At 39.0% G+C, this 16,854-nt stretch overlaps 1 protein-coding gene across 5 annotated transcripts in view; it reads right to left on the bottom strand.

Annotated features, from left to right (window-relative positions):
* Positions 1 to 232: 232 nt before the first annotated feature.
* PHF20 (PHD finger protein 20) overlaps positions 233 to 16,854 on the bottom strand; it is a 71,896-nt gene continuing 55,274 nt past the window's right edge. For all 5 annotated transcript variants that reach the window (XM_063455765.1, XM_063455768.1, XM_063455766.1 and 2 more), the window contains 5 exons: positions 14,356 to 14,455; positions 7,441 to 7,636; positions 5,765 to 6,155; positions 3,547 to 3,721; positions 233 to 1,219 (listed from right to left, as the gene is read on the bottom strand). In XM_063455765.1, the coding sequence (XP_063311835.1) occupies positions 1,077 to 1,219; positions 3,547 to 3,721; positions 5,765 to 6,155; positions 7,441 to 7,636; positions 14,356 to 14,455 (1,005 nt within the window). In that variant the 3' untranslated portion in view covers positions 233 to 1,076. The remainder of the gene's footprint in view (positions 1,220 to 3,546; positions 3,722 to 5,764; positions 6,156 to 7,440; positions 7,637 to 14,355; positions 14,456 to 16,854) is intronic.

Here is a 16,854-nt window from a genome sequence, read left to right as displayed (position 1 = left end):
TAAACCGTGCTGTATGTTTGACATACTAAATGTGAACTCAAAAAGGACAAGGAAAAAAAATGATCCAGTCTAAGAGTCAAACCACATATGTTAATTCATTTCAGCAAGTGTGAGATCGGTCATGGAATGATTATGAATAGGGTCCTATGAATCTATCCTCTGATATGTTAACCAGAGTGGCTGCTGGTACCAGCTCTGGTAGCCTAAACACTTTTTTTTAGAGAGCTATATATTTATAAAAAAAAAACAAAAAAAAACACAACCTGCCTCACGTCATACAGAACTTTTTTAGATATACTCACTCCGTAGGCACAGTTTGGAAATTATCTGTTACAAATAATTCTAAGAAAACAGTTTTAGATCATTCTTAGCTTTAAATCATGCCCTAGTTTGGTAGACAGTGTCTGCGTACCATTACAGCAAGTACAACAAGCAAGCTACTCTGAACAGAATATCTACAAACACAGCAGCAACAGAATACAATGAAAAGTAGAACATTTATCACTGCCATATAAGCAACAAAAATAGAAAAAGATCATGACTATCTTTTGCTGCTTAAATACTGAATTTGCAAAAGTATGCAGAAAAAGAGAAAAGCAGCAACCAAGTAGAACAGAGTTTACAGCTATATTAAACAAACAAACAAAAAACAGAGCTGTATTCTATAGTGGTGAACAAATTGCAGTCAGTTTGGAAACAACAAAAAAAAAATCCTTTACCGACTTTCTGTTCAATGTTATACTCCCAAAGTGGACAAAATGGGCCATTATGCTGCAGAACACTGGCACCAGTAGGGCAAAAGAAATGCCACAAACCAAAAACGTTAGCAACAATTTGTGACAACCATGGGGAGGATAGAAAAAGAAAAAAAAAATGTTAGAAGAGCCTCGGTTACTACATTCATTATCAAACTGTATGAACTATATCTGCACATTTACAATGGGAACAGGTAACTCTGTCCATCAGCCCAGAATTTTGTTCGTAGCACATGCGAACTGCATGCCATTCCCAAAGCGCTGTAGTGCCCAAGGCTTTGCTACAGTCTTATAGAGATGCTTTCATTATGTTCATTACACTCATGTTGAGCAACAAAGCGCTATTTGCTCCACTTTTCCAAGATCTGTTAGAAGTTGTTTGATCCGGTGCTTTAGCTGTGGGAGCCGTGCAAGTGGTTCTGGGGGCTCAAGCTCTCCTGTGTAGTCCAAGAAGCTCTCCAAAACTACAACAACAAAAAAAACAGAGTTAAAGTTCAGATTTTTAGAAAAATGTCATGTTACAAAAAGATTTAAAAAATATTTTTAACAAATCCATGATATTTCTGCAACACATGAAGTTAAAGTTTATGACTTGCTACAATACTACACACATTATACAGAATTATGTGTAACGTTATGAACACTTAGAATAAATTTAAAGCTGCTCTACAATTAGGTCTAATTAAAATTGGTAGGTCTACACATCACTTTGATTTCCAGTAATCCCAGACTTGTTGCGGCAATGGAATAAAAAACATTTCAAATTAGAATTTGATACAGATCCAAGTGGTATACTTAAAGGGACACTCCATATTCCTAAAGCACCTTGGCTTGCTGAAATACTTTATATGTGAAGAGTGTCTTTTTCCCCACTTTACAAAAAGCACGTCAATAAAATTTGACCGTCAGAGGGGGTTTAACAAGTTTAATAAATAAAAGGGTCAGACAACCGTTACGGTTGCTTCCTGGTTTGGTTAGCTCAGTGGAGGTAAATGGAGAGGCATCAACTGCCCAGAGCACCAGCCTTGCAAAGACTTCTCATTGAGCTGCATTGGGAAGTCTGATTGGACAGCCACAGAAAGTCTGTGTTGGGGAAGGAGGGGATGGCTTGCAAAGGCTGCATTACAAGATACCTGCAGCTTTTGCAGATTTATCCCCAGTGAAAGAACATGCATAATTAGACTTATGCATTTTCTTGTTGGGGTAGATCTAATAAACAGTCATTTGTGCATATATTTCTGTAGCCTTGAATTGTTGTAGAATTATTAAACCCCTTATAACTTATAACCATTATTAGGCCCCTTATAAACTATATAATCCTTACTGGGCCCCTTTAATACTATATTCTCATATTCAGCTCTCAGGCCTCATAGTTTAAGCTTTACAAGATTCCTTTGTTCATAGAAACAGCATGTCAGCAGAAAATGCTAGAATCTTCTGATTAAATGAAACACTGTAGCAGATAGTCTTGATAGAATGTATAATTGCTAAGAAGGCCTTGAGAACACTGAAGGATACTAACCTTGAAACCATCAACGTACCAGCCACTCATTATGGATGGCTGCCAAGCCCCCCTCCCATCGAGTAAGCTCCCTCGTGCTTAGCAAAATGGAGCCGAAACCTGTAGGAGCTAGTCATGACGTCAGTTATGACATAAGACGTAACACCCAACAAGGAGGGCATTTGACTAACCACTTTACACCTTTAGCCAATTGACAGTGTTTTCTTGCTCGTATCTTGATTTTTATAATGATGTAATTCTACCTTTAAAAGGGCTTGCAAGCCCGCTTTTTAACCAGATGCCAATACATTTCCTGAAGTGCTTTTAACCTGAACTCCGTGTGTCAGTGTGAATTTACTTCTGCGTATACGCAATTTAAACATCTCTAATTTGGTCAGGAACAGATAGTCATTCAAACTTATTGGTTTGCCTAAAAGATTCCGTTATCAGAATCATCTCAAACCCTGCATTTTATACAAATGGATATCATTTATAATTTGGCACTAAAACTACATTTTATTCCATCAGAAGTATTACATGTATTCCAAGAGATTAAAACAAAAGTCCAAGCAAAAAAGCCACCAATGTAAGTAGTTAAGAATTTTCCCAACAGTTTGACTTTTGTGGTCCACTGAGCATAGCTTCCCAACGCTCAGCAGTCAGATGAGAGCTGGAATCTCCTGAGCTTCCACCACTCTCTGCCTCTAAGCCAACCATGGAGGGGCAAACAGGGGCTCCTAGCAGCAGCTTCGCTCCTCACTTGGAGCTGCGCCCCATTGCATGTAATCAAGCTGTAGTTAATGTCATCACTACATACATTTAGGTGGGGTGTGAGGGCACTTCTAGCACCATAACGACGACAGAGTAGTGAAATGTACAGTGATGGGAGTATTCCTGTGATCAATTTGTCATGTGTCTATATGCTGATGTGAATTATTAATTCTGCATTTTCAGATTTTAACCCATGCAACTTGTCTGTCCTTTTGTATAGCACATACTAATAATTATCCCTATTGGGAGAAAATAGGAGCATATGAGATACATCTTTGGTGCACATTTAATTTAGCAGAATGGGATTCACAATACTCCAAGCATCACTGCAGTTCAGAACCCTCTGGTCATTCATTGTCTGAGATGGTCGATGAATGAACTTCTGTGAAATGACAATCTGTACAACATTGACATTAGCCACTAGCCTGGAAAACGGCTACAGAGATATTTAGGCCAATTGCCGGACATGTATGTGAAGCATTTTATACTGAAACATTGCACATTCACACTGGTGCTTACCGTCAAGTTCCTTCTCTATGAAATCCATCCTGTGAGTGACCTCATCCTGCAATGACTCTAGATGTGCCAGAAGGTTCAGTTGCCACTGTAGCTGTGTGTTGACTGTGGTATCACCATTGTCAAAAGGCTGTGAAGACTCTGGAGGTGGATTCCTCTTTGTCAGGCATTCTCGAACCTTGAGAAAGAGTGGTTAATGGATTAGGGTTTACAGAGCAGACCACTTTAATATTAATCTGTAGTATTAAGAAATAGATTATACACACACACTCTAAGAGGAACACAAATATGTATGTCTTTTCCTTATAGTGCTTAAATCACCATCTAGCACACCTTATTATCCCCTCGTCGCCCTAAATATAGCAAAATCTTACTTTTATTCCAGTCTGCTGCTGATGGCTCTGCTCCTGATCGGCCTCCTTGGCTGACATCAGAAGTGGTGTTCCAAGCTAATCATAATGCTTTCCCATAGGAAAGCATTGGATTAGCTGACACTGTCAAGGAGGCAGATCATGGGCAGTGCCAGCACAAGTCAAACAGAGCCCTGGCCAATCAGCATCTCCTCAGAGATGCATTAAATCAATGCATCTCTATGGGTAAAGTTCAGTGTCTCCATGTAGAGGGTGGACACACTGAATAGCAGTCACACTGTGCAGCACTGACCCAAGGTGCACCTCTAGTAGCCATCTGAGGAGTGGCCAGTGGAGGTATCCCTAGGCTGTCATGTAAACATTATTTCTGAAAATGCAGTGTTTATAATCATCCCGTTCAGGATCTTTGTAGTACTCACCAGAACAAATACAATAAGCTGTAGTTTACTTTCAAAATATGAAATAGATCTGATATTTCATGCAGGACTTTTCTGCTAGACCCTTTACAGTTCTGAATTGAAATTATTAGGCTTTAAAAATAAACTTGTTCATACACATGAAATTTGTAATATCTCTATAGATCAGTCTTGACAAACTGTTTAATGTCGAGGTCGATATGCCACTCATGTAATGTCGAGATCGATATGCCACTCAAACATGTTTATGCTTGAGGTCTATTAGCAGTTAAATGATGTAAGGAAATAGGATGTTAGGTTTCATAGATTTTGAATAATATACATTGAATAGAATTTAAACAGTTATGTAGATTTCTGGATAGAAAAATGCACTGTTGAAAGGGCTTACGCAAATACATTTAAAAATCATACACAAAGTTAATAAAGGGCTTTCGAATACACCTTGCAAGACTATTTGGTTAGCTCCACTCCGCTAAGCAGGGCTGTTCAAGGCACTTACTGAGTAAGTCAACTAAGCTCTCACAGTAAACAAACATGTTCTGGTTTCAGAATGGTTTAGCTCAGTGAAGACATCAACAGGAAATTTTACCTGTGGCACCTGCGCCACATCAAAACCATTTAACAAATAATTATGGAAGGATGCCATGGCACTACTACAGCAGGCTCTATTGTTCCTCTAAAGCAGGAGTTCTCAACCCAGTCCTCAGGACCCCCTACCAGTCCAGGATTTGGGGATTACCTGGGTGTGTCTAAGGTGTTTGGAAAAAGGGGAAATAAACACCTTAGACTCTAAGGTGTTTTTTCTTTTTTTCTAAACACCTTAATTTTAAATCTATTGTCTCTATAAAATGAAAATAGAAATACATTTAATTTTTAAGTAACAATCCAAGCACCATAACCACTACAGAGCACTGTAGTGGCTATGGTGGCAAGAGTCCCCTGGTGCCCACATATTGTTCAAGTTCAAAGTAACAAAGCTTGAGGACTGGTCTATTTGGACTTTGGTTTTTAAATACATTTTAATGATCTGAAATAAATTATTTTCCTGTCCTCTGAGCGGTTTAACATCATCTGCTTCAAAGAAGGGTTGTGTCCCCTTAATAGGCATTTGGCAAGATACACCTAGAGCCAGGTATTGTGGGCTTTAGCCAAGGTGAGCAGTTACATATTGGTAATATGATCTGCAGTGTATGTTTGGATATACGAGGAGTCCACATCTCTCTTTTCTGCTTTTATTTGAGGATATCATCCAGAATATCAGAATTACAAAGGAATTGTGAGCACACCACTGCGCTTATGATTTGAGTTAGCAGTTGTTTGTAACCTGATGAATATAATGTACATACATTGAGGACCACAAACTAGAAAACAGACCCGTTTTTGGGTCATAGCCCAGTGGGTTATGAATAACTTGTTTAAGTGTTGAACACGCACCTTACAGTAGTTATGTTTTGATTCACTCTCAGTCTTGATCAGTTCTCTGTCCAACTCCCACCCAAGTCTTTCAGCCAGCGAGTCTTCCCTGCTTTGTCTTATCCGTTCCACCCCAGCATCTAAAGTTGAATTCCGTGTTTCCACAACTAATCTCTGTTCTACTGCAGGATAATAGGTCCGAGGTTTTTGGTAACAGTGTTCACTGGTTATATAGGATTCCTCCACAGAAGGAATGGGTGATGGCTTATCAACTGCCCCATTGTAAGTCCTGTAATTGGTTGTGTCTTCTTTACAAGATTTCTCTTCAAGGTTGCGTCTCATGTAGCACTTTTCATTAAGCACATGCTTCCATGGCTGGCCCCAGAACTTTAAGTCCGGATGTTCTTTGCTTCTGATTAAAAACAGGAAGATGTCACTTATATTAATTTAACAGGGTACAAAATTTCAAGTCCTGCACTACTAGTTAGGCGCTAAGTGACTCGCCACTGCAAGCTTAGAGGGTCCATGGTACACTCAGCAAGGGTGAATGTCTACTTGCCAGGGCTCAAATTTCACTCACCAATGCCAAGTGGATATTTTAGGCACTGGGTATTTGTTGGCTGTACTTAAGTACTACTTTGATTTAAGTTAAATTCATAAATATAATACAAGTCAAAGTAGTACTCAAGTACAGCTAACAAATCCAGTGCCTAAAATATCCAGGGGAATGACCTTTAGTTAGGATATTCTTGGAAAATTATTTTTTTCCCACGATCCACTGCATAAGCATGCTTGTTCGCAGTTAACACATTTATGCAGACTTGTGGGCACTGTATATATTAAAATAGTGTATGCAAGTTTTAACATTGCAAATTAAATTTGTTTTGTGCAGACAAACTTGTTTGCAGAATTTCCCCTTAGTAGGAAGGGAGCCCAAGCCCGAAGTCATCGTTGCTATAAAACCCTCCAGGGACATTCCATGCAGAGTTAGGGAGGCAGAGGATCAGGAGGCTGGACATGAGTGAGTGGAGACACCCAGTGACTAAGGAGAGAAGCTACTGAAACTGCAGCCAGGAAGCAAAAGATGGGTGTAAGGAGATGACAAAAATAAAATAAAAATTTAGAATTTTTTCCCCTGGTGGATCACATCACCCCTTCCTACACACAGCCAACATTTCCTCCCCCCTATTCTTCACAAATCCAGCACACCACATCCACACACTAAACATAGCCAGCACATGCGCACACAGACTTGGGAAAAACAAATACTAGGGCCCCCAGCTAGCGACTCTTCCTCTAGTTGAAGTTATTTTATGGGTAAGGACAAGTAACTTGTCATAAAAGATAAGTGGACTAGGTTACTACTTCAGTCCTGTTGACAAGTATATTAAAAAAAAAAAAAAAAATCCACTCCCGTGACCTCTTTAAACTACCCCAGCTCAGTCCAATATTTAATTGTGCAAAGAAACTAGAAAATCTAGATTTACCAAAAACATTGAGATGAAGTGGGTGACTTATTCTTTAAGGATTTCAGGACTGAACATAATTAACGTTTTATGGATTGCTACAGAACATTGTTGAAAATAAAGTGCAACATTGGGACATGCGTAAATATGTGCAATATGGATCTAAATGGTTATGCATTCCCTGAGTTATGCAAAAAAAAACAAAAAAAAAAAACCAGAAAGTTTACTCACTGCAATATGCTAATTTTCAGTCTCAGTCCATGCAGAACTTCTATCACTCGTTGCACGTCTCCTAGAAGCTGGTGTGTGGCCACTATCTTCTTTGCGTTTTGATGGGAGTAGTTTTCTTCTAGAAAGGACAATCCATGCATGTGGCCTTCATTCATCCAATCTTTATCGTACCAGTACTTTAAACTAAGCCTTTGACCTGAAGGAGGGGGAGAAGGAAAAAATGAATATTAAAACGCTCCTCTAAAGAGCAATATAATACAATACTAGTCAGTGCATTCCATTACATTCTATATTGACTATAGATTAATATTTTTCGTAGCAATGGGAGTGGATATAAATTGAAGTTATTAAAGGAGAAATACTTAGCTCATTTTCAGTGGGACATCTTCACAGAAGATGGAGCTGGAGGCTGCAGCGATCTCCTGCAATCCAATGGATTGGAAGTGGGAATGCGCAGCACCACACTGCACTCATCCAATCAAATCCCATCAGCAGCATTTGAGTCACACCTCTTGTGGAGGTCATACTGACTGCCACCAGACACTTCCTTCTCCAGAACAGTGTAAACGTTGCAGCTTCTACAAAAACTAAACAGGGCCACTGCACCCAGACTACTGCCACTAGAGTGTTCCTTTAAGAGTTCTCACCTTTTATTTTGTATCATTCATAATTTATATAGAACCCAGCCGCCAGCACCTGTGCGATACATTGCTGCACCAATCAGCATTTCTTCATAAATAAGCATCTCTATGGGAAGCGTATATCAAGAAAGTCGTTGTAGTGGCGGTTACAGTGAGGAGGAGGAAACCAGAGGGCACTTTAGTGTAAGGAATATAAGAATATAACTTTCTATTCCCAACACTATAGAATCTCTAATATTTTACAACTTGGTCAATTCTGAACAGCTAGAAATTGGACATTTTATCAGGCTTTAATACTAAAAAGTTTTGTGGCTTTTTTGTTTAGTTTTTTTAAAGAAAGATCACCAAGGTTTTAGGCTATATTACAGGTACATATCTATCACACTTTTAAAAAGATTGCAATTCTAAGATGGCTGCTCCTCTAGTTGCATCACACATGTTTATGACCAATGATCGGTCATCTTAATCTAGTGGTTTTTTTCCTTAAATATATATTCGTTATACAAAGAATATTTAATGACTGACTGCCACAAAACTACATTTGATGGTTTTTGGTAAAGAGGTTACAACCCCACACCTCAGATATCCATGTCATAAGGCACTTAAACAGTTAAAGACCAATACCTGGAAGAAAAAAAAAAAAAACACTCCATGACAAGCCAGCTTTTAAGATCCTAAATTGCAGCGAAATGTCCAATTTAAAAATTGGCAGGGATGTATAGAGTTGCGAAAAATGCCAAGTACTCCAGACATATATTCATAGAGCCTATACGGATTGAGAGTCTGATGAACCATCACTGGCCCTTAAGGGGTTAAAGGGATTCTATAGTGTTATGAATACAAATTTGTATTCATAACACTACAGTGCCCTTTGGAGTCTTCCCTCCCCCCTCATAAAAATGGGTTTTAAACCCTTTATACTCGCCCAATTCCAGCACCGATGCCCTGTCTCCTCCGACAGCGGGGACCCAAGGCACGGTGAGTGCATTAGGCTCTTCCCATACAAAAAGCATTGAATCAATTCTTTCGTATGGCGATTTCACCAATGCCAGATGTCCTCAGAGTGTGAGGACTTCCAGCATCATTTAGGCAACCCAGGGTCTGCTAAACTCCCAGAAGAGCCTCTAGTGGCTGTCTGGTAGGACATTGCACCCAGACCACTTCAATGAGCTGAAGTGGTCTGAGTGCCTATCGTGTCCCTTTAAATAACCTAGCTTCTATAATAAAAAAGTAATGTGCGTTTTACTTTATGACTATATGCAAGTATGATACCTTGATTCACTGTGGCATGTATATATGGATGATAGGGTTAACAGTGGGGTTAATATGTGGTAGTTTAGAAGAAGGTAATCAGTTGCTGGGCAGATTTTGCCAGTCAGTTAAGCAGATGTGGAGGATAGTGCTGTTGCTAGGAGACTGGAGCTGTCTGGGGATTGGACACAGGCTGTGAGATACAAAACGTCGGGAAACTGGGAAAGCATATTAGCAGGGTGTGAAACAAAATCGTGTCAACCTGTTATGTAGACATGAACAGTAGCACTGACGGATCTTATATTCCTACAGAGTTTATCGAGCAACTGCAACACCTCATGGGCCAGAATGTGCCAACTGATGGAACTGCCACATGAGAAGGAAGATGGCCTGAAGTCCTCATCACTGAAAAAGCACACATGCGCAAAGAAGTAGAGGGAAGACATGACCTGCTGCCAAGAAGTATGAAAACACTGTGCTGTAAGTCTTCTGAATTTACTGGGACAGCGCCTGACCTCCTCCCCTGGCTCTATCCAAATGCAAGGCTGAGTTAAAGGGCTGGCTGAAGACTTGTTACGGAGGCGAGCTTGGATACAGAGAGTGAGCTTCTACTACTAGAGAACCCAGTACTGGAAATGGCAGAGCTGGTACTTCTGGTGGCTAGTATGAGGGACATGCTGGTAAATTACTAAATTGTGAAGGGTTATCCTCTCTTTTTGATGTAGGTAAAGAGGTCCAGCTTAGGCTTGGTGATGTTGTGGTGTTTTATTAAGCATAATGCAGAAAAGAGTTCAGTCTAGTCCAGAAAGGGTACAGTCACGAAAGACATCAAATTTACAAAAAAAAAAAAATTTAAAAAAAAATGGACTCCTGGGTAGTTGGAAAGTCTTCTTCCTGATTTATAAGTAACAATGTAAGGAGAAAGACAAGAAAGTATTGCTTTTGCTGAAGGTTTTAGGATACACAATTTCTAGTTTAGGATGAAATGCTGGTTAAACTTCATTTGTTTTGGATGTTGAGATGGTCAGACAGAAGTTGCAAAGGGAGTTGGATATGGGTAAAAAACTTTTGTTATTCCTCCTTTTGCTTATTTCCGTTGTTAATTCTGAGAAAGAGCCTGGGTTTTCTGGCTAATTAATCATTTATAGAATGCACGGCTAGTGCGTCATTAAATCATGAATTTTATAATGACTGTTGCTCTGTGTCATGTGGTCCCTTTTGATGACTCCTTTAGTTGGGTTTTTAGTTTTGGTCCTGGTAAACGGATGTCAGAGGTGGACATTGAGTCTGTTTAGATCATTTCTGGTTTACCCAGGAGATTTTAAAAGGGACACTATAGTCAACAGTGCAACTACATGTATTCCTGACCCTATAGTGTTAACACGACCATCTAGCCCCCCATGCCTCCATAAATATAGTAAAAAAAAATAAAAAAAAAATCTTACTGTATTCAAGCCAAAAGCTGTAAATCAGCATGCTGTTAGACTCAGGAAAAACAAGCAGTCTGCTGACATGTGATAGCCGGATCCAATCACAATGCTTCCCCATAGGATTGGCTTAGACTGACAAGGAGGCAGATCAGGGGCAGAGCCAGAATGATTCAAACACAGCCCTGGCCAATCAGCATCTCCTCATAGAGATGAATTGAATCAATGAATCTCTATGAGGAAAGTTCAGTGTCTGCATGCAGTGGGAGGAGATACTGAATCACCGGATGCTCGTCCACAGCAGATCTGAGTGGATGGAGGCATATTATGCCTCCATCAACTCTGAAGTCCCTCTGGTTCACTCTGACTGACTGCAACTGGAGGTGTTCCTAGCTTTGAATGTAAACACTGTATTTTCTGAGAAAATACAGTGTTTACATGAGAAAGGCTGCAGGGAGCTATAGTTCTCACCTGAACAACCTCATTAAGCTGAAGTTGTTCAGGTGACTATAGTGTCCCTTTAACTAATTCAAGCATTAATTAATACATTTTATGAATGTCTCCCTATGGCTGTTCCAATTCCCATTTTTCATTCTTGCATTGAATGGTTTGTATTCAAAAAGGAATCTGTGATTTGTATATATGATCTGTGATTTTGTTTATTGTTTTTATTTCTGGTGTAGTTTGTTCTAGTTGGTTATATTTTTTCTGTAGTATAGCAGTTTAGTTCGAGTGACAGACCGTCTGGCATCCCGACTGGGTGCCTCCGTCAGTCGATGCTCCTAATGCTCACCAGACACCATCATCACTGTAGTCCCCACGTCCAGCGTTACAGCTTGGCTGGGAACTCACCATCCTCCACCCACCCTGGACGCAAAACCAGGATCCAAATTCCAGTGGGTAAACCTCTCCTACTCCAGAGAGCGTAGCAGGAACAGCTCTTAAAAGAGCTAGTGATTATAATCCCAGGGGAGTATAATGATATAGCAATCCCCAGGGTAGATACAGCCGTTTACCCTACACGAGATGTCGAGGGTAGGCAGGAACTATTTTAATGGAGGCACACTGGCCTTTTATGTAAGTTTTCCAACAAGGTTGACACCCACGTGGACCTCGTTGGGCACAGGGACACAAGTTAACAAACCAATAAAACAGCATTATCCCATACAGTATATACAATTCCTCCCCTCTGCCTAGGAGATAATGAAGGCAGAAAATGCATTAACTAAATAATCTCCAGGCAGAAAAAATAAATAAAAATTAAATATATATATATATATATATATTTAATAAAGTCCCATAAGTACCCCAAAACACAACATATCCCCATAAATGTAATGTTACATCCCCTGATAGCCCTGGTCTGGGTGAACAACATACCCAAAAATCACCCAGATCAGGGGTTCAGAACTTATGAAAGTCAGTTTGGCCCAGGAGCAGGCATGGTCCCATGCCCAAAATAGTTCCATAGAATCGCGGCTAAGTACCCCTGGAGGACCGACTGGGAAACGCGAGGTTTTCAGGCCGAAAATAGTTCCAGGGCATTTTGCGGCTAAGTCCCCATGAAGTCTATTCGCGGATTTGGTCCATGCGAACAAGATGGCCGCCACCACGTGTTCGAATGGCGGCTACTTCGAAAGTTCGAACTATGGCCATAAAAATCCTAAACAGGCCCCTCCAAAAACCAGTGGCAAGGTCACTTTCGCCACAAGTTTGGCATTGTTTTTTTTTATTTATTTTTTTTAAAATACAAACTTAGTTGGTCCATTTAAATGTTTCTAGTTACCGTATATACTCTAGTATAAGTAGAGTTTTTCAGCACATTTTCTGTCACTGTCACTACCGTATATACTTGAGTCACTGTCTGTATTATGGCAACTTACCGGGCTTCCTGTTGGGGGCTGTCAGGAAGCGTCTACTTACCTTTCCTGCAGCTCCCTTCTCTCACCTCCGTTCCAGTAAGCTCCCTTCTCCTCAACTGTAAATCTCACTAGAGCCGCGGGGTCAGAGTGTTGCCACGGGTTACCGTGGCAACGCTCCGTGCGGCTGCGAGACTTGCAGTGGAGGAGAAGGGAGCTGACCGGAACGGAGGTGAGAGAAGGGAGCTGCAGGAAAGGTAACTAAACGCTTCCTGCCAGCCCCCTCCTACACAGCCCATCCACTGGACCACCAGGGAATGAGAGCCCCCTCCCTGGCCAGCTAACAAGCAGGGAGGGGGGATGAAAACAAATATAAATAAAAAATGAAATAATAAAATAATAAAAATTAACGAATATTAAAATAACAAAATATATATATAAAAAAATGTAAAAAAAAAAAAAAGATATGCCGCCCCCGCACTCATTATATACACACACTGTAAATACATATTCAATAAATATAAAATTTTTTGGGGATCTAATTTTATTTCGAAATGTACCAGTAGCTGCTGCATTTCCCACCCTAGTCTTATACTCGATAAGTTTTCCCAGTTTTTTGGGATAACATTAGGGGTCTCTACTTATATTCGGGTCGACTTATACTCGAGTATATACGGTACTTATGGTTACGATTTTTTTTATTTTTGAGATTTTCTTCCAGACTAACAGATTAAAATAACGCAGAGACTGATGTATTTTGGTAAAGCAAAAGTTGAATAGTTTCAATGGTATGGTTACTGACATTGTCTGGTCTCAATGTCAATTCCCATAAGAATTTTGTTCTTAGATGGCTCTGGCCTGTAAAGTAAAGAAGTCCCATTTTTATTTTGTTAGAGTATCAGAAGAAATAAAAAAACAAAAAACTACACAATGTGGGTTCAGCGATGCACCTTGCAAACATATGAACTTCAGGACAGTGACACTAAATTTATTGAAGCAGCTAGCACTGTTTAACTTGTTTTTGTAGCAAGAAATTGACTTGCTCACTGGCTGGAGCAAGGGTTAATTAGAAAATCTTACTTTGCTTAACCCCTTAAGGACCAAACTTCTGGAATAAAAGGGAAACATGACATGTCACACAAGTCATGTGTCCTTAAGGGGTTAAATTGTTTCAGATTGTGGCTGTGATTTAGTCTGAGGCTTCACAATAATAATTCCAAGTTGTGTACCTTAACCCTTTAAGGACACATGACATGTGTGACATGTCATGATTCCCTTTTATTCCAGAAGGGAAGTCCTTAAGGGGTTAAACTCCTAAACAGATTTAGCAGAGACTACAGCGTTCCAAAAAAAGTTAAAATACAAATAAATCAAAAGACCAACCAAAAAACAAAACCACCAACTCTCCTTCAATATTAGGAGTTTGACTAAAATGTGTAAAGAGTTTAGAAAAAGATTCAGCTTACTGTGGCTCAATATACTATATACATCACCAACTAGAAGAAAATAAATCTCTCTAGCTGCATATGATGGCGTTTTCTCTCAAACTTTGTGTACACTTCTCTACCCAATTTTGACACAAAACTCCAGTAACACAAGCTGTAGTCACTGCATGGTATTTGGTGTGGAATAGCAGTTATGTGTTATTTTTTTATATAGCGGCATCAAATGTTCTACAATTCTAAATTCAGGTATTTTCCCAACATTTACACAATAGAAGCAGCCCTCGCGTTGTACCTGGTGGATCCTGGCAAACGTAACAGGTATATTTCTCAGGTACATTATCTTCTAATAACCCCATGCAGACACCGTGCTGCCAGCACAAACAGTCTTCACACTGCACAGAAAGATAAAACAGGAACACCAACATTAAAAGGTCTTCATAAACACCAGATATTTGTTATTAATAAGGAACAGGAAAGAGTTCTCAATCAGGTCAACTGTTTGACGCAAATCTGTATGTAGAACAGGTGAAATGCGAAAACATTAAAAAAACGAGGATTGTCAATTCATCCTGCATTCAAATACACACTAATTTTGTCCGAATTCTGCAATTTTAGACCAAACGAATTTCCAAAGTGAAAAATAAAATTAAACTGAAAACTAACAAATCTAAAAAGAACCAAAACAAAATTTGTCAGATCCATTCATTTTGAGAAGGCCTCAATTTAATATTATTTTATAAACTTTTCAAAGTTATTTAATATTTCTGGACAAACGTTTAAAGTTATTTACTATGAAAAAAGTATTCGTTATGTAATATTTTGACAGTTTTTATGTTTAATACATTTTTTTTTTTTAAAAAAGGAAAGAATTTAAAAAGCTTATTAAATTGAGGCCCAAATTAGGGAGTTATCTACTCAACGACTGAAAAATTAAAGCCCTTTTAAGTGTCATCTTTCTGCCGTTTAGTAGATAACTCCTTTTTGCTATCATTCCATGGGTTTGTCATCTATTACGGATGCCCAATAACACAGAGCTGTTTAGCACATAGCTGATGTGGTATCCTTTTGGCAATACCACGCAAGAATAGCAAATTAGTGAGTTATATCCTAAACCACTGAAAGATCAAAATTAAGAAAAATGCCTTTCTTAATTTTGATATTTTATCAGTTCAGATTACTCTAAACAATAAATTTGAACTTTCCATGGTAATGCTGTAGCTCCCATCTGCATTCATTGCTCATATGAAATAATGGGCTTCTGAAATTCAAACATTTTAATTCAGGAAAAACAAAATTCGGGTCGCCTGAAACAATATTTTCCGTATGTAAGACAACCCAAAATTAGAAAAATAAAACAATCCTTCACAAAGTTTCCCTTATGCCCACCTTTAACCCCTTAAGGACCAAGCTTCTGGAATAAAAGGTAATCATGACATGCTGAAAACTTTAGTGCATATATCACAATAAAGGAAGATTAAAACCGTACATGGCAAGGATTGATGAATCCAGGTCATGCTGGGTCACCATGGGGATAAATGGCATCTGTGCCAAAGACTGGTTTCCCCACCAGTCAGGGGAGATCAAAATAACCTCCCTTACATGCACTTGCCTGTTTAATTGTTCTGCCCATCTTCCCCACTTGTGGTTTAGAGGAGAGAAAAGAGGTGGCAAGTTTGCTGCACTATCTGTGGTGTTCTTGTGGTAGTAGGCTGTATCTCCTTACATCCCTACAGGACATGAGGATAAAACATCTCCTCTATAGCTGCTTATTAGGAGAGGGTTAAGGAGTGAATAATGAAACCTGAAAACCTCTGTCTTTGCAAGAATAGATGCATGCATGGTTAAAAAAATATTTTTAAACAAAAATGCATTTATCAGCAAAGGTGCTGCCATAAAGACCACATGTATACTCTAAATGCTCATATCTGCTCAATATCAAATGAAAATTATAACTAAAGTGACCGTGCTGTCAACAACCTCCTCAAATTTATACCTTCCAGTGGTCACCTCCAAAGGAACATCTGAAGCAACATTAATTTTGAGATAGATATTCATCATGCTCTTACAACAGAGCAAATACATTTTAGTTCATTAAGCACTATTTAATTTGTCTCCCATCTTAAGCGCACCACTACACCACAATATTGGTGGGTCCTAACACGATACAGTCATATGGTGGAACTAAATCCCCATATTTGTTTGAGAAGATAGGAGATTTTAAGTAGCCAATAAATCTGTATGTGTGTGCTGTTCCCTGCCTCAGGTGTAAATGCATCTATATAGATATTGTGTGTATTAACATCTGAAGATGATGTGAAAAAAGAATAAAAATAAAAAAAACATTAGCAAGTATGAGAGAACTTTAGTATGTCACTAATGAATAGGTCAGTATAATACAAAAGAGGAGCACAACCAACTAAAAATGCAAGAAACGCTTTATTATACAAAAATACACCAAACAGGTATCACTACAATCATATTGCAGAATCAATATAATCAAACATATATAGCAAATATGCAAACTGACTGAAAACAGAAGCGATCAGAACAATTCTGATCTAAGTAGTATTATATTTTGAGTATTATACTATTGTATTGTAGCCTTAGGAAATGGGGCTTTAGTAGTGAGCACCCTTATTTGTATTAATTCCCTTGATCCATTGTATATGGATGTTAAACAGGTGTGCCTGCTGTTCGTTTGTTAATATACTAATGAATGTCCCCTGGCTTCTAATGTTTGTCCAACTTCTACATTTTAAGGAAATCCATCAAGCCCTGCCACAGAATATAT

This window comes from Pelobates fuscus, chromosome 5 (genome assembly GCF_036172605.1).
Source record: "Pelobates fuscus isolate aPelFus1 chromosome 5, aPelFus1.pri, whole genome shotgun sequence".
Classification (NCBI taxonomy): domain Eukaryota; kingdom Metazoa; phylum Chordata; class Amphibia; order Anura; family Pelobatidae; genus Pelobates; species Pelobates fuscus.
This window is presented reverse-complemented; position numbering and strand designations above follow the sequence as displayed.